At 37.0% G+C, this 22,504-nt stretch overlaps 2 protein-coding genes across 2 annotated transcripts; one reads left to right on the forward strand and one right to left on the reverse strand.

Annotated features, from left to right (window-relative positions):
• Nucleotides 1–368: 368 nt before the first annotated feature.
• On the reverse strand, nucleotides 369–4,906 carry LOC142607118 (protein disulfide isomerase-like 1-4). The gene is made up of 12 exons (XM_075778542.1): nucleotides 4,277–4,906; nucleotides 4,062–4,191; nucleotides 3,183–3,348; nucleotides 2,979–3,097; nucleotides 2,752–2,832; nucleotides 2,229–2,315; nucleotides 2,036–2,110; nucleotides 1,817–1,885; nucleotides 1,618–1,698; nucleotides 1,399–1,533; nucleotides 963–1,019; nucleotides 369–778 (listed from the first exon to the last, which is right to left on the reverse strand). The coding sequence occupies exons 1-12, from the start codon at nucleotides 4,840–4,842 to the stop codon at nucleotides 611–613; spliced, it is 1,734 nt and encodes a 577-aa protein (XP_075634657.1). The 5' UTR covers nucleotides 4,843–4,906; the 3' UTR covers nucleotides 369–610.
• Nucleotides 4,907–10,338: 5,432 nt separating this feature from the next.
• Nucleotides 10,339–18,359, forward strand: LOC142605530 (WD40 repeat-containing protein HOS15-like). The gene is made up of 7 exons (XM_075776931.1): nucleotides 10,339–10,794; nucleotides 12,768–12,833; nucleotides 15,757–15,906; nucleotides 16,006–16,127; nucleotides 16,527–16,601; nucleotides 18,093–18,146; nucleotides 18,258–18,359. The coding sequence occupies exons 4-7, from the start codon at nucleotides 16,068–16,070 to the stop codon at nucleotides 18,315–18,317; spliced, it is 249 nt and encodes an 82-aa protein (XP_075633046.1). The 5' UTR covers nucleotides 10,339–10,794; nucleotides 12,768–12,833; nucleotides 15,757–15,906; nucleotides 16,006–16,067; the 3' UTR covers nucleotides 18,318–18,359.
• The last annotated feature ends 4,145 nt before the right edge of the window (nucleotides 18,360–22,504 follow it).

Consider the following 22,504-nt stretch of genomic DNA (forward strand, 5'->3'; position numbering starts at 1 on the left):
TATGAAACGAGTTGTTTTATTGGTTTCCCTAGGTCATCATATCAGGTTCAGTAACTTGATTACCTGAGAACAAAACCAATTCAATCCAAATTACTTGGGATGGTATGGATAAATATAAAGACGGTTTCGTTGTTGAGTTTAGAAGTGGTATCGTTGGGTTTAGAAGCGGTAGACTTGATGAAGCGGGTTCAGTCAGTTCTTTGGATCAAGGATCAAGATCCTCCACTTTTCTGACCTTAATTTTCCAGCCAGGCTGAAGAATTTCATCACAAACATTATCTATATACAATCCATGGTATGGTATTGTACTTTTTTGGTATTACAAAAGCTAAGGGCAAATGAAAAACATTGGTACACTAATCAAAATATGATTAAAGATAGGACCTTTTTATTGAATTCTCAGTCAGAACTCCGGAACATACATAGCAGGTGCAAAAATTAACATTAATTCATTTTTCCTTTTCCTTTTTTTTTTTTTTTTTGGGTTTGGGGGGTGAGGATTGAATCCTGATATTTTCTCTAGTCACTCTATCTCCATCTATTTGACAACTATTTCTTGTCTAACTCTCTGATGACAGATAAAAGATACTCATCATTACATTAAACATCCTCACAATTCGTCCTTCAAATCACTGGTGCTGCTTTCTTTGCTCTCTTTGGCATCAGAACTCTCTGATTTTGGTGCTGACGTTGGTTTCTGGAGCTTGAAAGGGATTGATGCATTTTTCTTGATGAATTTATACAAGGCAACCACTGTGCGATCAGTATCTACAGTAACCTGCCAACACAAAGGAACCAAATATTCTTCATATCTACAGAGATCTATATATAACACCAAAAAAAAAAAAAAAAAAAGAAGAAGGGAGAATGTATATACATGTGTGATTTTTGTGTGTGTCACATGTAATCTACACAAGCAAAACAGAGAAAATATATGTATTATAACTTTGAACGCCACTCACTGGATCAAAGCTCTTGTTTCCAGCTGGGAAGAAGAGAAGTGTGGGGAACCCATCCGCCTGCAAAAACATTTGCACAACCATTAACAACAAAGTTTCTCTTCCTTTGGGCCTTGAATTTTCATCCAATGACCACAATATAGACATGACGCTCTTGACTTGAAAAAATGTCCTTGCATGGCATGGCATTTACATATTAAAGCTGGGACGATTTAAATGCACATGCTTGTTAAATCACCAGGGAACAAGAGCCTATTGCTTTAATTTTAAAACAAAGAAGTCCCTACAAGTCCCAAGTATTTATTTTTTTTCATCAGTACCAAGTATTTCAGTAGGCAATTGCAAATAAGGTTCAAAATGGTGAGTTTGAGGTAATGTAAATCAATGATTCTGACATTCTGTAGTCCTTGACCAACACAAAATTTGATTTTGGGATTACCTTTGCCCTGGGATGCTCATTTGTTGTTCCATCCATCTTGGCTATGACAAGAGAATCAATGGAACGTAGATGTTTGGCGAGCTTGTTGTATGTTGGCTCCAGTGATTGGCAATGCCCACACCAAGGAGCATAAATCTGGTTGTGCAATTTATAAACTACAATGAGCCCCATATAAAGGAAAAAAAATTTATATATTGGTTATTTAAGCTCTGATGATACCTCAAGGAGAACATCCTTTGACTCATCCAAAACAATTTCATCGAAGTTATTCCCGACCACTATTTTCACATCCCCATCATTCTGAGTCAATTAGAAATCAAACTTTTAAGTTAGAGTAGTGCAAAATGGCAAAAAATAAATCATCTGGAAAATGAGAAGGGAACAAAAAAAAAAAACAAAAAAAACAAAACAAACTTACAGTCTCAGGAATTGGATCCGACTTAAAGAAAGGTTTTAGCTTGTCTTCCAGAAAGTCCTCCCCAAAAGCCTGCAGAACAAACATTCACAATGTTCAGCACACCATGCCTCTTCCAAGCACGCAAAAAGATACAAGATAGCAACATTGATACATATAGAATGGGATCTCAAGAGAGGGGGGGGGGGGGGAGGGGGAGAGAGAGAGAGAGAGAGTTTTAACCTTAAGTTTATCCAAGGCCACTTCCCCATCAAACACAAATTTCTTGGCATCCTCATTTCCTGTGTACGCAATAACCTGTACAAACAAATGTTTCAAAACCAATGCACTACTAACAAATAGCAACCACTTTAATAAAACAAAATTAGAAATAAGGAGAGAAATTTTTTTTTAAAGAAAGTACGGAAAGGATTACTTGGGGATCATCTCCACTGACACCAAAATACTCTGAAACAGGCTTTCCAACATCTTCGTTATCCATTTCCACATGCACAAAGATAAGCTGCAATCAACCAATGAAGTAATTAACTAGACTGAAATTTAGCAGGAAAAAGAAAGGATCACTTCAGATGCTATTCATACATCAACGAGTTAACTTTCACCATCAAATCCTTTGATTCCAGTTCATTCCTTCAAATCATTTTCAATACTCAACCTCCACAAAATTGATAGGATTTCTTAATCCATTTCTTTTTTCTTTTTCTTTCTTTTCTTTTTTTTTTTTTTAAAAAAATCTACACAAATGGCTATTATTTTAATTAAAATTAAAGCTTAACATAAATTCACTCCAACTGTCCTTTATATTTAAATCATATAATTAATGAAGAACCCCTAAAGAGTGGATCTGAGATCCTTGTCACACAAAATTCTCCCTTGCATTTTCTCTAAAATCATGAACACGGTATTAAGATAAAGGCTTTTGTTGTTAATAATTATACCTTTCCCTTGAATAGTTTTGCTGCCTCCTGAAATATTGGCAAAACCTTCTCTGTGTCTTTTGATGCAGCAAATAGCAACAACTGAGAATAAAAATTTTACAGATATGTCAACAAGATAGCATAAGATTGTTAAAATCAATTAACTATGAGAGAGCGACGGAAAGATTCCAAAGTACATTTTACCCTAGTGTCAAAATTAACACTTAAGACCTGTAGAGCACATATACCTGTTTCTTAATGGGACTTTCAAAAATTGTAGAGGCACTTTCCCTAGTAAAGAGATTAACCAAAGGAAGCTTGTTTGCAAATACAAACTCAGCTATTGCAGACTTCGCAAATTTACCATCTGCAAAAATGAAAAACCAGATGTCAAAGAGATCACCCACACAAATTCAATTTGCAATGAATATGATAAACATGAAGACACTAACCAAAGTAGCTCAATTTCTCAACCTCCTTCTTGAGCAGAACCAAAGCAGGTCGTTTAACTTCAGGATCAAAATGGAAAAGCTTTGCAACATCAGGATTCACAGTTTGGTAAAAGCTGACATCATCATCAAGCTTTGAAGCAGCTGAAAGCTCCTCACTATCAGGACCCTGCATCATTAGGATGGTCGCATTTATTCATAGGATCATAAGAAAAGGCAATGTAACCAAATACAAGAGTTAACTGTAAGAGCTTATTGCAACATGATTTTAGCCTCCATAACCAAAAAAAGAAAAGAAAAAGCATATCATACCATGAGTTTCCCAAAATTATTTTATAATGCCACATGGCAGCTGAGCCACCATGTCCTGTGTCTAATCGAACCCTGCTAGTAATCTACCACATATTCAAGAGCAATGCTACAAACACAACTATTTTTACAACATTTTTCACAACTTGCTAAGGCGAAAAGTTGTGATTGGTGCAACACCACTTTCACACAACGACACTACTTATACCATGCACCAATCACAACAGGCCACATCAGCCATCGTGAAAAGAGCTGTCACCTATTTGAAAGAAGATTGATCTAGAATAGATCATTGTGCATGTACTCTGAAAAAGAAAGGAGGTGCCAGTTGCAATACTCATCTAAGAAAGCAAATTCGCAAGAATCCGCGCCGGTAGTTAGCTATTATTTAAACTAATAGGCTTAATGTTTTCTACCAAGACAAAGCTTACTGCTGCTTTATATCTACTTGTACAAAAATCAGGCAGTAATCTTTCCGAATCCGCATTGCACAATCAAATATGTATATGTGATCAACCAATCAAATCGAGCAAAGACAAAATCAAGATAATTAAGACATTGAAAAAGACATACCACCAAAGAGCTGAGGTATCCCAAAACAACTTTACTCTCAGAGGTCAAAATGCGCTCAGCATCCTCCAATGTTGTTATATTGTTTAATCCAGGTCCAGTCTTCTTCTTGATCCATGTCACTATAGACTCTCTGAAATTCAAACAAACAAGTCAATGATCGATAATAAAAGCTATTGATTCAAAAAGAATAAGGAAGAGAAAAAGGGTTTGATTACTTTGTTCTCTGTCCAGTATAAGGCTTATGAACACCATCTATGAAGAAATACACAGTAGGAAATCCCTGAACATCGTATTGCTGAGCCAAATCGTTCTCTTCAGACGCATCGACCTTGGCCAAAACCACGTTCTCGCCCTTGAGCTCAGTCGCGGCGGCGGCGTACTCGGGAGCCAGAGCTTGGCAATGGCCGCACCACGGCGCGTAGAATTCAACCATCACGAACTGGTTCTTCTCGATGAAGTCGCTGAAATTCCCTTCCCTCAAAACGACGACGTCCTTTTCGTCCACATCGGGGACCTTGTAGCCCTCGTCTTCGTCCTGGAAAGCCGACTCGTCGAGATCGGCGTAGTTTTCGAAGTCTTCGTCGCCGGCGAAGTCTTCGTCGTAATGGTCTGGATCTGAGAAGTGTGCGGCGTCGCTTTTGTCCTCGGGTTCCTCGAGGAAGCTCAGGTCTTCTTCTTCATCAATGTCATTTTCAACAGCTTCGGAAGAGAGTGTTACAGAGAGTGAGGAGAAGAGAAGCAAAGCGGTGAGAGAGAGAAGGAGAACGAGTCGACTCGGCATTTTTTTTTTTGTTGGTGATGTGAGGAGTGAATCTGAGATCTGAGCGAGCGAGGAATTAGGACTTTGGAGTAGGGTTTTATATACTGTTATTATTGAAAGTCAAGGGACTGACTGAATTACTGAACGAAAAGACCACAGTTAAGGTTTTTACAACGTTAAACGTGAGGTTTGGTTTGGTTTGGTTCTGTTTTGGTTTAGTTTCCAATTTTCCAATTCCCACGACGTCGTTTTGATGTCACTATTGTGCATTGTAAAAAGTAATTTGTTTTATTTTTATTGTGTCTTTTACTATTGGCAAGTGGATAGGATAGGATAAAAAAACAAACGTTACCATGATTTAAGAATGAAATTCTGTTTCCTTGTTCTCTCAAAAAAGCAGTTATGTTTCCTTGGGCGTTAGCGGTTTTATTGGGTATTAATATCTGCATGTTCAATGGCTTTGGCTTACAAGCAGCAGCGAAAAGAAAGGTTCACCTCTTTCTTTCCCATTAATCTAGAGGTGGACGGCGTAGCAATATAAAATTCAAAATAATATCCTTTATAAATAAATCATAATCTGTCCAATTAAAAATCAAAATTTGGTATCAAGTAAACATCATTCAATTCTTATGAGAATTTAGGTTTATAACTTCAGATATCTTTGCCTCACTTATTGTAAATATAATTCTTTTCCAAAAAACAAAAAACTTACTGTAAATAAAATAACCTTACGAAGGTAGCTCTATGAAATAAAATAAGTAAATATAGAATACCAGCTTGGTGATTAACCACCGACGCTTCAAAGTTTTATTTTTTGAAAACGAAAGGAGCATCATTCATTCTTTCATTGAAATAGAATCTAAGTACAATGCCTCTAGGGCTGATAGTGGCGATGCTTCCAGCCATATAATATCCTCATCTAATTGACCAACTCTTCAAAGTTCAAGTTAGATTTTTATCTCTCTTACTTAATCAAGGAATCACTCCAAAAGTGCTCACCTCTTCTTCTTTTTTGGTAAAAAGGATGCATTAATAAAAACTAAGAGTTGGGCCAAGACCTTGCAAAATGTACACCGACAGAATCAAAATACAAGAGTAAAGTGATTTTTCTGGGTGGGGAGTCAAAAATAGATAGATCTTCCAGTTCAAGGGCACTATATTTGGCAAGCGTGTTAGCACATTGGTTGGCTTCCCTAAAGCTGCGCTTGATCCTCACACGGGGCAGCTGATTAAGGAGGTACCTATAGTTCGCAATAAGAGAAGAGTGGGAATTATTGGGACAGTTTGAGCCACCAACCCAATCAACCACAGCTTTTGCGTCTAGCCCAGGGGGTTGGCCGAGTTGGTTGGGCTCTCGGTCTCAAGGTGCTTGTACTGGGCTTGACTGGGTGTTCTCCCTAGTTCGAGTTCTGCTACCTGCATTTTGAAAAAGAATTTCCTAGGCTAACACTTTACCTCTTCGTAGGCTCAACCAGTGCGAACAGTAATTAGTCTCTGGTTGAAAACTTTGAAGAACACTGTGGGAAACCAAAAAAAACAACTTTTGTGTCTAACTCCACTTACACAGCCTGAATATTTAGCTCCATACATCTATGAAGTTCATCCTGGAGAGCCCATAAGTCAGCAACAACACTTGTGGCTTCCTTATGCCACAAGCAAATCTAAAAATTCAGTACCCTCAAAGGTCACGAATAAGGCCCCCCTCACTTGCCTTCCCCGGTTTTCCTGTAGATGACCCATCTGTGTTGAGCTTAAACCAATTCACCTCAGGTTTCTCCCAGTATACAGTAGCTTCAGCTCTAGACTTCTTAGAAAATGTCTTCCCAATGTAGAAGTAGAAAGCTGTAGCCATGTGCATCGATGTCCAAAGGGTATTTTGGCTAGGGGCTTTCTCCTTAAACACACTATTGTTCCTGTTGAGCCATAACCTCCAGATGCCAAAGGTAAAGAATATTCTTCAAGGCAGTAGCTTCACTTTGGAAACTTCTTTACTTGTGAGTTTACTTTTAGCCATTCACACAGATCCAAGTTAAAGAAGTTAGGGACATGGGAAGTAGCCCCTGCCACCAATTGATAACGCTTTTAAATGTATATTTGTTATATATTTATGTAGGTGTTATCTCCTTATAACTATACTTGATTTGTATAATAAAGTTGTGACTTGCATTAGTCTCTATTATTTATCTTTGCATAATTTTTTGAATAAGATGTCATTCATTGTATGCAATTTTCTACTTTCAAGAAATCATGTGAGAAAGATGAGTTTACAAGAGTTTGTGAGAGAATGGAGGCCAAACTAGAAGTAAAGTGGAGCTAAAGAACCGTGCTTAAATGTATAAGGAGGTGCAACTGAAGTGCTTGGGTCATCTCCCATGTTTGGAAGCTTCAAATAAGGAAAGAAATCAAAGAGGTAGAATCTGAAAAAGAAAAATCAGATTTAAGCACTGATCAAAATTTTGAGCGTATATCTCTCCCCAAAAATCCAATTGACACAAGGCCAAATGGGTTGGAACCGTGACTTAAATATCTACAACTTTCCAGTTTTGAGTTTTTCGAAATTCACAATTTTTGAAGGTCAAAATTAACGCACAAGTTACTGCTATAAATCTAGACGAAAATTAAAATATTAAAAGTTTTATTTTGTTTGGACACTTTTAGGTTAGGAGCTTGAATGGAGACGGTGTAGAACGAATTTGGTAGAAAAAAATCTTGTATTTTCCTTTCTCTAATGGCAGTCTAAACTCTTTGTGTGGGCCTTTTTTGCAATGTCAGGCTGGGCTGCCTGCTGCTAGACTGGGCCCAAGATTTTTTTCTGAGTTGAAGAGTTGAGACCGGTCCAAGAACAAACCTTTCTGGTTCGGCTTGTGCACAAAAAATGCCTTTTGGTGATCAGATCTTTACGGCAGGCAGAACTGTCACGTTAGTTACAGCAGGCAAATATGATAAAGGAGGACAGGAAATAATAGAGATTTAAGTAACACAGTCAGTGGGCCTTAATGAAGGGTGGCCGCTTTACAATACAATATCAGAATAATAAAATGTCAGATGAGAGTCAAGAGCGCATTAAGTAAATAAACGTTAGCCTGCAGCGATGGGCTGTTTCATAGAGCTCGCATCAAGAAAGGGAACCACTCCCTCAATGCGGCTAATTTCTCGGAGGGGAAATTAGCTGCTTTGAAGGAACGGGCCTAAGTGACTTTGGCTGATCAAGGTTCTTTGTTTGGTTAACAGGGAGCATGAGTTAGAGGGGGAGAGGAAGATCAATCCATTCGATGCATGCTAATCACTCCATTCACTCTGTTTCTTTCTTGTTTCTGTTTTCTTTTTGCTTTTACTTTCTTTCCCTCTTTCTTTTATCTTTTTTCTCCTTTCCTCTCTGCGCCCTCTAATCCCCTGTTTTCTATAATTTTTTCTTACTATTTTACAGAGGTTCCCTTTCTCCCCTCTTTTCCCCTTCGAATCCCCTGTTTTCTATAATTTTTCTTACTATTTTATAGAGGTTCCCTTTCTCCCCTCTTTTCCTCCTCCTCTCCGTTCACTGTAGAACTCCTTATATAAGGTCAGCCACGCTTGGCTTTTTACCCTTTTAGCCCTTAACCGTTTTTGTCTGGCCTTGGCTCCTTTGCCGACCGTCACTGACTGGTCAGTCACCCAGCCAGTGCTACCCTGCCTCAGTCAAAGAAGACTTTCTTATTTTGCTCACTCCCTGCGACATCCCTACTTGCCACGGGATGAATACTCTCCTTCCCTTTACCCCTTACGGCATGCACCTGGTGGTTCCCACTCATTCTTGCTTCTTTTGGTTCGCATGCCTCTCCAGCAGGACATCGCTTCCAAAAGAACTTAAGCGGGAAGCACAAAAATGGATTTTTCCCCCTCCCCACCGCTAGACCATACCCCCTTACCTCTGACCCATGACCTCACCATTTCCTGTATTGGCTGGGTACAGGCTGGTGGTGCCTGGGCTTTGCGCGTGCCTTACCTCCGTGCTTTGTTCAAATCTTGCCTACTGCTCACCTGTCTGCCGCAGTCTGAACGTTAAACTGCTCAGCCTGCTGCTCATTTTTGGTTTCTTTTGGCATGGGTTATTTTGCCCGACCTTTCTTTTGTGGCTTGCATCTTCTAAGGATTGGGTCATACTAATTTGTGGGCCGTTCCAAGCCTTTCATACCCGGCCCCTGTTACTTGTTTCCTGCCACACAATTTTGTCGTGCCTGCCATGAGGCCTTCTTGATCCTAAGCCTGTTGGGCCACTTTGAACATTTTCTATTTATTCTTTCTTCGAATGCCCAATGATCCCTTTAAGCCCTTTTGCTACTCGCAGGCTCCTATTGTCTCACTTATTTCCATTTAGGCGTCCTTGGCCCATTTACTCTTTCGGGCGTCCTTGGCCCTTTTTCAATTCTACGTCTCCCATGGGCTTTTACTAACTTCTTAGGCCTCCTCGGCCCAAGCATTTCTCACTTTTCCTTTGGGGGTTATGGGTTTTCCACAGTCCCCTACTTTCTTTACTTGCACTACTTTTGGTCTGCCGTAGCAGCTATAGCCCATTCTCGCTTTTCCAAATCTATACAGTCCATGGGTTCGTGATTACTTTCTTCCGAGCCTTTTTAGGCCCACTTACTTCCTCAGGATTCATTTATTTGCTTGTTAGACCCACTATTCGTTGTTCCTGCCACTCGCTTAATGGTATTTCCACAATACTTTCTATAGCCCATGACTTTGGGCCTTCCTCTCTATTGGGCTCGTCACAAAATGAGCATCTAGACTCTTCTATACGGTATGAATATTTAATGTGATTCTTTCTAAAATTTTTGATAATAACATATTTGATTGTTTAGTTAGATTTCTTTTGATGTATTAGTTCTTCCATGCTTTCAATAAGTTCAATCATGTTTTTCTTATTGTTTAGATGAATTTTTAATAGTTTCAAATAGAAATTATGTTTTAAAGTGAATAGGTTTTTTCTGAAAACTATTCTAACCGCATTATTAATCTAGGTTATCATGTGTTTTTTAATTGTCTCAGTTCAACCGAATCACAAGTTTTTATTTGTACAAAAACAATCAATTATGGAATATATATTTTATTAAATATTATAAAGAATTTCATATCGACATAAGGAAACAACCGATGTCATAGTATTTACATTATTAATTTAAATAAGTTTTTATTATTATCCTTGTTAACAATCACTAAGCAAAAATACTTTTCTTCTTCACCCAAATTGTTGTTTGATTATATTATCTTTGAATTTGTCTTGCTCCTTGTGGTGCGACGTGTACTCCAAGAATTATGGGCCCATTTGGTATATGTATTTAAACAACTGTTTCTAATATTTTTAAAAATATCTATAGGTGAAAAAGTGCATAAAAATAAGCGTAATATTGTTTAAAAAACATTATTGCTAAGAGTGAGTAAGCAATTTTGGCCCGGGAGAGCTGCTACGTGTTCAAAGGCAATTTTTGGGAGCAAAGCACAACCGGTGGAAAGCTTGAAGCAAGAGAATCTGTAGCTCTGTTAGCCTCTCTAAAGTAATGCACGATTTTCACCTAGTGGAAAGCTTGAAGAATAGCCCTGCAGTCAGCCACTAGAGACAGGGCTAGTCTATATATAGAATTTGAACTGGAAACAAGTGATGTTATATCCGCGGCGTCCACATTCATTGATACTGAGCTTTTCAATCCTAAGAGATTTTGCCATAAGGATGAAAGAAGTCCCAATTGCTATTGGAATTACGAATGAGCCCACCACCTCCAACATAGGCGGAGTTGGGAGTGACCAAAGCATCCGTATTCAACTTACTCCAACCCGAGGAGGTTAGGAGGTATAACAGGACCGTATGGGAGTTGACAATAGCGGAATTGGTCATGGATGATTGGAACAGCTGCGTGTGTGGTAGTCCTCCTCAAACTGTTTGGACAAATGCGTGAACCAAAGTTCCCACCACCAAAACTCATCATCAGCTGTTGGGTGCGTGAATTTCTGCTTTTATAGTTTCAAAACTCAACAATCTGAACCCATTAACCCGATCATACAATAATCTGAACCATGATTGCGTAAAATACAACTATAAACTCAGCCTTATTGACTTATAAATCTAAATTTTGTCATGCTTTTTGTTTCTGCTTTGATGCTGTGTTATCATACTTTGTTCAATTTAAATTATTAACAATGCTAAAGTGAACATAGTATGTGATTGCTTAATGCAAGAAATTTGAGGACTGTGTCATATACCAATTTCTGCTATTTGCATTGTTAGTATAATCTACACTTATCTGTGCTAGTCTGCTGGACCATTATAGGAGCAGTTGGTGATTGGTTCTTCGGTATAAGGGTAATGTTAAGTTCCTGGTAGTTCAGAGATTTGAGAAGGAAGGAATGAGGATTAAGGAAGAAAATCACAGTTACTTTGAGGGTAACCAACCTCCTAAGCAAAGAAAGAAGAAGATAGGCACAAACTTGGGTTAATTTCTCTGGATAACCTCTAATTGATCATCTTAGCAGCTTATATACAATGCAATCTCTGCTTAACCAATTCCCACCCAAAAGCTAACTAACTAACTAGCTGCATTACTGTAACTAACTGTATTACTGTGCTAACAATACTAGCATACAATACAACACATGGTAGCTTCGGTAAATACAGCTGATACAGCTAGTATCCTAACAGGTAACCAAGAATTCCAATAAGCTATTCCTGTTACAGACCTAAAGACAGGTTATTTTATACAGTATTATTTCACAATCTAAACCATTTTATTTAGTTAGTTTCAAAACTAATCTATTAGGCTAGATTTATGATGAAAAAGATTCTCCCCATATGATAAAAAATTCATAAGGTTCCATATATTCTCTCCCCATTCGTACATATTCTGTTTTGTTAGATTTCTTTCTCAATTCTTCTTTTTTTATGTTGTTTTTAGCTCCAAAAGAATGTACTAACTTTGTATTTAGTATGTTATTTGAAGAATTTACATATTATGTTATGCAGAGCTAAATGAGATTTTTACCTTTTCTTTTTATGGGTCTCAATTTATGAGATGAGAAGAACCTATATAACTGGGAACTAGAAAAATCTTTGTCTTGTATTTGAGAAGAAGATTCATTTGACATAATTCTCCCCACTCCAATATGAGTAGAATTGCTGAATTTAGCTATGTTGACAATGTCCACTATGGCATCATGTTGGCTAATATCATAACATTTCCCAAGGGCTTTATTTAATATATATATATATATATATATATATATCAGTCGCCTAAAATAAAAATAAAATTTTTTGCTGTTGTTTTTTTGGTCATAGTTTCTCCAATTGTAGCCTCATGTAAGGATCCCTTAGATCAGGATTGTGTGCCTCTATCTCAGATTAGGATTGATTTCCTCTGGCCTTTCTTCAATGATAAAGTGGGCTACTCCTTCCATTACAACTGCATCTTGCAAGCTTTCCCAAGGACATTTGTTTGCAAAATGAGCTTCAATGTGTTTCAGGGGAAAATTATCCTTGGAAAAAATTTTCAACAAAAACTTATTTTTCTCAGTATGTTAATTAGTTTTTCTTTTGAAGGTGTAAGTTAATTACTTATTTTCCTGTGCGCAAATTGGTCTACTATTATTGCTGCAGTCGGCTGCATATAATTTCATTCATGTGACATGCTTATTTAGTTTAAAAGTTTTTTGCCTTTTCTTTTATTATTTGGAAATTTTATATTTGGTTTGGTAATGAAGGTGTTTCCTTTGGTGATGATAATGCATACTTATCACCATGTTGCTGTGATTGACAAAAGCCCCACAATGACCAACCATCTTTAATCTTGCTGTCTGCAACATCACAGTGTTAATATTTCATAATGGCCATTATAATGGATGATTAGTAGATGTCACCTTATTAGCTGCATATAAGAAATGGGAAAAACCTGCAATTTCTGAGATTTTTTTGGTTGCAGATGCTGCTCAGCATTTGGAGTGGGTTGCGACAGATAAATAGGTTGAACATCACCTGGATGCTCCAGGTCGGTACGTAATTGTTCTTTCCATATTCCTGAAAGGATTTAAGCTCTAGACACCTGAAGGTTTTGACAGTATGATTTGGTCCCAATCTAATTTCTAGGCCAAAAGGATTGTAATCCTGTTGGAACATTTTGCCTACCTTTCTTGCAAATTCTATTTCTTGATAAAAAGATATTCACTTATATGAACCTCAAGCTCCAGTTTTTCCCAATTGATGATGGCACTTGGAGAGGCTTGGAAATGGTGATATTAAAAAAGAAAAAAAATTCTTATGAGTTTAGTATAATCCTCACCTATAGCTCACTCTTATTACCTGGAAGAAGTTGCAATTTCTTATGAGTATTTTATTTTTATTTTTATAATCCATCTCTCTCTTTGTTCAAGTACCTATTTTCCTTCTCGCATATATGTCAATCATTATCTAATTGGGTAGAAGAGAAGCATGATATCAGGCATTACTTGCATGTGGAAGACTTAAAGCCTAATTGATAAATATTACATAATTTAGATTTTATTTAGAACTTGGTCGTCTACTTTCATGAGAAATACCATTTTGAATAGTTTATGATTATTATTTTTGGTTAAGTTTATTCTGATGGAAATTGTGTGACTATCTTTTGTGAAACTGTCAAAGCCTAGTTACAAAAGTACACTAATTAACACGAATTTTTTGAAGCTGCCTTTCTTGAATTTTTAACAATTTCATGGGTTTTCAAAATGATTCTATTAGATCTCATGAAGGCTTCATTGCTGAACTTTGAAATAATTAAAAAATATTTAGATTAGATTGGCAAAGGCCTTATAGCTGAATTGACACCTCCCCATGCACAAAGTGCTTGGGGTCTAGGAAGGAAAGGGTTCGAATTGCAGGGTTAACAGCATGTTGTAATTATCTTTAAAAAAAAAAAAAAACAATAAAGAGGAGTAATGTTTTATCAATTGTTGATGAAAATAGTGAAGATCAAAAACCTATTGAAACAAAGTAGTTTGAGATAAGCATGATTAAATTATACCTTTATGCAAAGTTATTTTCCCGTGCGTCACACGGGTTTGGACTAATTTTATTAATACTTGAGCACTACATACTTTATCACAAGCCTAATCTTATAGGCTTTTATATATATTCAATAGTTGGGTATAAAAGAGGTTTCCTATATAGAAAACAAAAAATGCCTTTAAGTTTACTAATTTTATTATAAAATGATAATGAATATCAATTATACCATATCATGGGCGGCTCTAGGAACAGTTCAGGGGTTCAAATGAACCCCTGAGCTGGGCCAAAAATAAATTTATATATATATATATATATAATTTTCTTTTTTAATTTGACACTCCTAAACTAAAATTTTGAACCCCTGGACCTAAATTTTTTTTTAAGCTCAGTTGAAATAAATTTCTTAATTATTTCTTACCATATCAATAATTTAATAAATAAATTTCTTAATTAATTTTTGTTGTCTTCAAAAATTACACATCCGATTATAAGAATTAATTATTTCTCAAACACATGTATATATATGTTTGTGCTAGAAATCTTACCTTAGACATACCCTGGTCACCAAACTAACTTGCTATTTGCTAAAAGATCAGTATCTCAAAAGGATGTGAGAGAAGATTGTGGATAGAATAAGTGAATTACGAAAGCATCGTGGAGATTTGATTTACACAAAGTTGAGTTCCTTGCACAGATATTATATGTGGTTGGCGAATTTTCACTAGTTCTTTTTTTTTGAGTTATTTCTAGTGTGTGGTTGGAGGAATATTTTATTTATAGTAAATAGGATATATGGTTAGAGAATTTTCAATTGAAGTTCTTTTTTCTTAGATTTCTTTTGATTTGTTAAAGAACATTGGGGATTATAGTTTTTCCTTTTTCTTCTAATATAATATTTTTACTTACCACTCCTGATGCAGGAGACGTAAGAAGATTTTTATTTAGTATTATTTATGTTTGCAAGTCGATTGTATTTCTATGTTTTAGGTCCTAGTAGTTTATTAGGTTATTAATATTTTAATTTGGAAGCAAGGTTATTTTCATAATAAGACAATTAGGGTTTCCTAGCCAATTAGAACTAAGGTTTAGTAATCCTTTATAAGCAACCTATTGTACTCCTTGAAGAGATAGTTGATATTTTGATGAATGAAAAAATGGTCGTTTGGTCTTTCTTTGGTCTGGTGTTGACTCTAGGTCTACCCTAGGTGCTGACTCTTAGTAGTTTTCCCGCTTGGTGCTGACTCCAAGCAAGGCCTAGGTGCTAACTCTTGGGTCATATCCTTTTATTTTATTGCTGTTTTACTTTTGTTCTGGTTGTCCTGTGTTCAACCCCCCTCCAAAAAAAAAAAAAAACACTCAATTTGAGCTTTGGTTATTTTAGTCATTCTTGGTGTTTTTTTTGTTCGTTTGGGATAGCATATTTTCATTGGTTTATTTGGCTTAAAAGATAAGCTAGGAAAAAGTACAATTGTATCCTTTATTTATTTCTTTTTTTTTAAGTTGTACATAGTCCAAATAAACTGAATGGCAGATGCATGGGACAGGCATGGGACTTTTATTCCATTTCCAAAGATCCAGTTTTCTCTTTTACAGTAGGGCAGATGTAATGTTATTTTCTCCTGTTTTGTTGTGTTGTTAATATTATGTATAATATCTCAATCTGTTATAATTATATGGATATCTCTTTTCCCAAAATATACATGTCCATACATACACACATACATAACCTAAGCATATAATATCTGCATGTATGGACTAGGCCAAATATTTAAGCAAATTTTTTTCTTGGTCGGTTTGATATCTTTCATGTGATGCGTGTCATATTTATATGGGAACTTGGAATCGTAATTGTATGCTAGTCTTCATTGCATCGCACAAATTTATTTGGTGTACTGATTTTTGTTATTATCATTGTTCAGGTAAATTAGGAGTACTCTGAGCAAACATAAAAAGACCCATATTCTCTCTGAAGTGGAACAAGAAGGGTGATTATCTTCTTATAGGCAGTTGTGATAAAACTGCAATTGTATGGGATGTGAAGGCAGAGGAATCGAAACAACAATTTGAATTTCATACAGGTTGTTACATTTGAATGAATATTGATACTCATCAGTGTTTGTCTTGTGCAACAATTTCCTTTGTTTGGGTTTAAACTTGAATATTTTTGTATCATTTAGGTCCAACACTTGATGTTGACTGGCGCAACAATGTTTCATTTGCAACAAGTTCCACAGACAATATGACATATGTTTGCAAGATTGGAGAAAACCGTCCTATCAAAACTTTTTCTGGGCATGAGGTTTGTTCTTGAATTCTACTGCTCATATTGCTCCCTAAGTATTGCTTGTATATTTTTCTATTCATGGCCAACCTTGGGGCTTAGTGTGGATTTTTGCTGGGAATTGCCAGCTCCACCTTTAGGAATGTTTCAGTTTACTCAAAATTTATGCATCGACCCTAAGATTAATCAAGTAGCAAAACATGTATTTACCAGCTTAGTGCCTACATTAGTGGTAGTAGTTACTAGAATTGCCTCATTGTGTCTAAATCTGTTCACTTTGACTATCAAGTAGCAAAACCTGTTGGCTTCTGAATGTTTGGAAAGCATTAGATCAAACTATGTGCATTGACTTATAAAGTGATTTCATTGTAAGGTTTTCTTTTTTTAATGCTAATTATGAACTTTGTGCGATTTCAGGGTGAAGTTAACTGTGTCAAATGGGGTCCAACAGGTTCTTTGTTGGCCTCTTGCTCTGATGATATCACTGCAAAGGTTGTTCATGCTATTCCTTCCTTTTAAGAAATTGATTTACATCTTATATTTTATTTTTATTTTTATAAGTAATTACTGCTTCATCAAATAAAAAACAAAAGCACAGAAGGGACCAGAGCACACAGGCAGTGTGCTATGGGCCAACAAAGAAAACAAAATTATAAAGCAAGAAAATTACAGCTATCAAGTAAATCAGCCAAAGAGTTAAAAGTGAAAAAACCGGCATTTTTCCTTTCAGATAAAGTCTGGAAGAATAGCAGCTTCAAATCATGAATCAACCTCTTGCTTCCTTCAAAAGTGCAAGTATTCATTTCCCACCAAATACACCACATGGGACAATGAGGGATCATGGCCCCAAATCGCTGCATATCTATATCTGTTAAACTTACTTGGCCAGCTTGCTAGATAATCCACAACCCCATTGGCATAACCCACAGAACGCCAAATAGAGAAAACACCAAATTCCACAACTCTCTAGCAACAGGGCAGTGCATAAGTAAATGATCAATAGTCTCCTCATCTCTCTTATACATTCAACACCAATTGATCACCATTACTCTACACCTCCTCAAATTATACTACTTAAATCCTCCCCAATGCCACAGTCCAAAGAAAGAAACTAACCTTTGTAGGTGCTTTCGGCTTCCATATAGACTTCCAAGGAAAAGAGAGTTGAGTAGAAGAATGTAAGGCCTATAAAAGGATCTAACATCAAAAGTATGCTTGGAGGAGGGGATCCAGCAAAGCTCATCCACTACATTCTTTCTCCTCGGGCCAGAATAGATCCAATCCATAAAGGAGACAACCAATTCCAATTCCCAATCTTGTGCTGGTTTAACAAAACTGACATTCCAATGATAACTATCCTCTGAAAGAGATAACAAGTCTGCCACTGAAGCATACCTGTTACAAGCAAAGCCATAAAGTTCAGGAAAGTTGTCTTTCAAAGGAAGCCCTGTACACCAAGGGTCATGCCAGAATTTTATAGAAGAGTCATCTCCCGCCTTAAAGTTAACAAAACGATAAAAAGTGTTGCACCCTTTCCTGATCCTCTTCCAAAGACAAACTCTGTAGGGCCCCTGCACAGAATTAGACCACCAACCCCCCCGGCCCCGCCCCACCCCGCCCCCTGCATCTTATGTTCCATTGACATAGATTTTCACTGTTGACATTATATATGTGCGTGTTTGTGTGTCTGCACTTTTGTCACTGCAAGGGTTGTTTATGGTACTATTAGTACATTGATTTGCATCTTATGTTCCCTTGACGTAGATGTTTGCTCTTAGCATTATCTGTGTGTGTGTGTGTGTATGCCATCTTCAATTTGTATCTCAATCTTTAAATTAATTTGACCTGTTTCATACAGTTTCATCCCATTTCTTCTTGGCTTATCTTGGTTCTTGTCACTCCGAAATATATATCGTTCTGTTGGTTTTTTCTTTTTGGTGTGTTTTTGTTTTCAATTTCAACTAATATATAGCAATGTTGTAGATATGGAGCATGAAGCAAGAGAGGTATGTTCATGACTTAAAGGATCATGCTAAGGTACTGTGGAGATTTTGTTTCTCTTTTTAATCTCAATGTCTTTGCCTCCCAGCATATGCACTTCAGCTCTGACTGGATTGTTCTCAGAAACATTGAATAATTGTTTTGCAGGAGATATATACTATCAGATGGAGTCCCACTGGACCTGGAACAAGCAACCCTAATCATTAGTTATTGTTGGCAAGGTATATGCTGTTGATTTAATGAATTTGAATGCCATTAATTTTCATCCAGTTTTATGCATTTGCACCGATTATCTAGTTATTCTATTTGATAGTTCTGGAATTGCTTTTTTAGTTGATCATTTGACTTTTTATTCCTTGAAAAGTGAATTTAATATGCATTATGAATTACGCATTTGTTCTACAAAACCTGTTAATGTTATCAAAATTTTCAGAGGCACAGAATTATTAGCTACTGGTAGCCTGTTGTAAAACCCAATTGATTATATAAGGTGCTGTTACTTTGAATCTTTAGTACCCTTGACTTGTATTATTAGTCTTGACTCATCTTGTATTGTTAAAGAAGTTTGTATTTAACATCTTCATATATACAAAACGCATTGAACTTTAATTAGTTTCATAAAATATTATTAAGAGGTAGAGTGCATCAGGAGTTGTTAAGTGAAGCCACCATTGTGTTGAAAATGTTCCATTGCCATTTGGTCTTCAATGATGGTCAGGCTTATTTTCTCAGACTGTAGACTTCAAAATTTATGACTTGGCTCATCTTCAACTCCTGTCTGTAGCGATGGATAACTTTATTGCATTAGTATATTGTGCTGGTTTCACTATTATCATTTAACTTTCCTATCAAAAAAATATATCATGTTGGTCATTGTAATTCTTCATCCCCATCTCCCTTTCATTTCTTGGTTGAGGAGGCTGCTTTTGGGTTAAACAATATATTACTGGTTTAGTTTCACATTTAGTCCTGAATCTTCTCCCCATGATTTAAAATTGTCCTCAGGCTTTGAAATGTTTCATTTTGGTCCTTATAATTTTAAGTTTATGTCTAATGTTCGTTGTCTCTTATTTTAATTCTCTCTACTCCAAAACAAAGTATTTGAATAGCCAATCCTTTCCCTTTTATGCTGCTATCAATATCCTTGGGATTTCACAGAACAATCTCTACTCAAAATCAAAGCAGGAGTTAACTGCAAGGACTTTTGATGTAGGACAACCACAATTTTTCGATGAGACAAATAAACAACAAAGTAAACCCTAGGAGTCAGCACCTAAGAGCTACTTGGAGTCAACTCAAGACAAGCTGCCACTGGTCCTCCATGTTTCGCTCCGCTGCTATCTGTGACTCCTTTGCGTCGCCGCCAGGCTTCGGTTCCCTACATAGGTCGAAGATTCATTGCAGGGACAGCCCTTTCCATTCTTTTGAGTTTGTTTGTTTTGAGTTTCTATTGTCCTTTAAGTTATCATGTCTGACCCTTGTATTTTGCTATTTTTCATTAAAAAAAAAATCAAAAGGAAGGAAAAGAAAGAAATTATTGTTGTTGTGTCCATTGCATGTATTGGGCCTTAAATTGTTCTCCACAGGTCCACTCTGACCACGTCAGATCCACTTGCTTGAGGAGCCAAGCCCATGACTATCTAGTGCAATAAGTTGGCCACTGACCAGGGTACAACTCTTACTTTCTTATTGGTGGGTTCAATTTTGTCTCATTGAAAAATATTATCTATATACTTTTTTTATGTGCATATCCCACCATACCCCACTGGTCTACCCATTTTGTGCTCAAATTAACTATTTTATTATTTGTGTATTCTTTCAGTACCCACTCTAAAATTCCAAAAAAAAAAAAAGACATAATCCAATTTCTTTGAAATATCTGATTCTCATTATTAATTGTGGAGCCTATCGGAATTTGACTTTTATTTGGGTTATCTCTCAATATTGTGAACACTGTCACTACTTGACTGCAATTTATCCCTTTGATTCTTTGATCTAGTCTCTACATGTACTCTTGCTTGACCTTGATTTTATATTGAGAATTGGTTATTTGAATTTTTGGGAATCTTAATTGCATTAATAAATATAGTGTTGCATGCATCTACGTAGTGGTCACATCATGTCAAACCCTGAGCATCAATCCACTTCTAAGCTTAGGCCTTCCTTAGAGCAAACCATAGGGGACTTAGCAAAAAGTGTTCATGCTTTACTAAATAGGATAGAGCGAATTGAAGCATCTCAAAGAGAGACTATTAACCATGATGGAGATAACATGCTTAGGCAAAATAACCACGGTTACTTTAATAGGGCTCCAAACTTTGAACATGATCACTATAATCACAATGGTCCTAGGGATTATGATGATAGGATGTCCAAGGAAAAGATAGAAGCACCCACCTTTGATGGCTGCCTAGGCCCATGGGTTTTCACTGATTGGTTACGTCAGATGGATAAATTCTTTGCCTATTACCATTGGGCTAAGAATAAGAAAGTGAGGTATGCCAGGATGAAGTTAATTGGAAGAGTCGACCTTTTTTGGGAAGACCTTGAGGATACCCTTAGGCGACGACGTGAGCCCTTCATTACTGATTGGCTTGAGATGAATGATGCACTTTTAAGGAAATATCTTCCTCCAACTTATAGGAGCTCTCTCCTTGAGGAACGGGATCGCCTCAAACAAGGCACTGCTCCTATGGCTGAATATATAGAGAAATTCAAGGAATTTAAGAGGTGAATTCGAATAGTCAAGGAAGAGGTTGTCACACTCAATAGGTTCAAGAAAGGTTTAAATGCTAACCTACAAGGCGAGATTATCACCCGAGGAGTCACTACCTTAGGAGAAGCATATGACCTTACTAAGAATTGTGAGTTAGCATCCAAATCTATCTTTTGGCGACATTCTGAGCTCCAGAGTGTTTCTACCAACCCTCAACCTTTTGGTAGCAAATCTAGACTTACCCTACCCCCTAAGGTCAACCCCAATAGCATCCCAATAGAAAAAGAAGACAAGGAAAAATGTGTGATCAACGAGCCTTCAAGATTAGGCTCTCGCCTCCAATGCTTCAAATGCAATGGGGTTAGACATATCACAGCAAGATGTCCCTCTAGGACCCTTGTCATTCAAGAGCATGATGAAAAGGTAGAAGATGTTAAGGAGCTGGTGTATGATCCAAATGTTGAAGAAATCCAAGATGTTGAGGCAGAATAGGAAGATGATCCTAGCTACCTCGTGTGCATTAGAGCCATCTCTCCCCAAGTTGATGATTCCAAGGACAACTTTGGTGACCCTAGAATGATTGTGGTAAGGTGTGTTTTGGTAGCGCAGAGGGACATTGATGATTGGCGAAGGAGTGCCATCTTCCAAACTTACACTAAGTGTGGAGACAAAACTTACAAGGTTATTATAGATAGTAGGAGTTGCATTAATGCGGTGTTCTCTAATGTTATTTCCCACCTAGGCTTGAAATTAATCTCACACTCTAACCCATATAAAGTTTCTTGGGTGGATACTTTCTCCATAGCCATAAAAGAGAGATGTGTTGTCCCACTTCAATTCCTCACCTACAAGGCTGAAATATGGTGTGACGTAATTCCCATGGATGTAGGGCATATTATCTTAGGTAGACCTTGGCTTTATGATTTGGATGTCACCCTTTATAGGCAATCCAATTCTTGCTCATTTATATTTGAAGGTAAGAAGATTGTGCTCAATCCTTTGAAACCCAAGCCAATTAACATGAGCAAGAAGACAGAAGCACCAAAGGTGAAAGGCCTGAACATCATAAGCCCAAAGGCATTTGAAAGGGTAGCAGTTCAAGAATTCATTGTGTTTGTCTTTTAGTTACCAGGGAACTTCATGGAGAAACCCGTGAGGAGCAACCTAAAGAAGTGAAGTGAGTGCTCCAGGAATTTAAGGATGTTTTCCCTGAGGAACTCCCCGATCATTTACTGCAAATGCATGACATACAACATGCCATAGATTTTGTGCCCGGAGCGACCCTACCTAACTTGCCTCACTATAGGATGAGTCTTGCAGAACATGCTGAGTTGCAAAGGCAAGTAGAAGAACTACTTAAGAAGGGTTTTGTTCGTGAAAACATAAGTCCTTGTGCAATCCCTGCACTTTTAACTCCAAAAAAAGATGGAACTTGGAGAATGTGTGTTCATAGTTGTGCAATCAACAAGATCACTGTGAAATATCGTTTTCCTATCTCTCGGTTAGATGCCATGTTGGATATGATGGCTGGAGCAACAATCTTCTCCAAGATAGACTTGAAAAGTGGCTATCATCAAATTAGGGTTCGTCCTGGTGATGAATGGAAAACTGCCTTCAAGACGAAAGATGGTTTATATGAGTGGATGGTCATGCCTATTGGATTGTCTAATGCTCATAG

This window comes from Castanea sativa, chromosome 8 (genome assembly GCF_040712315.1).
Source record: "Castanea sativa cultivar Marrone di Chiusa Pesio chromosome 8, ASM4071231v1".
Taxonomy (NCBI): Eukaryota; Viridiplantae; Streptophyta; class Magnoliopsida; order Fagales; family Fagaceae; genus Castanea; species Castanea sativa.

Coding starts and splice junctions, on each gene's coding strand:
- LOC142605530 (XM_075776931.1), top strand. CDS start 16,068: ATGACATATGTTTGCAAGATTGGAGAAAACCGTCCTATCAAAACTTTT. Junction 16,128..16,526: donor AAACTTTTTCTGGGCATGAG/GTTTGTTCTTGA, acceptor GTGCGATTTCAG/GGTGAAGTTAACTGTGTCAA. Junction 16,602..18,092: donor CTGATGATATCACTGCAAAG/GTTGTTCATGCT, acceptor GCAATGTTGTAG/ATATGGAGCATGAAGCAAGA.
- LOC142607118 (XM_075778542.1), bottom strand. CDS start 4,842: ATGCCGAGTCGACTCGTTCTCCTTCTCTCTCTCACCGCTTTGCTTCTC. Junction 1,886..2,035: donor TGGCCTTGGATAAACTTAAG/GTTAAAACTCTC, acceptor TTTGTTCTGCAG/GCTTTTGGGGAGGACTTTCT. Junction 1,699..1,816: donor CGGATCCAATTCCTGAGACT/GTAAGTTTGTTT, acceptor TAATTGACTCAG/AATGATGGGGATGTGAAAAT.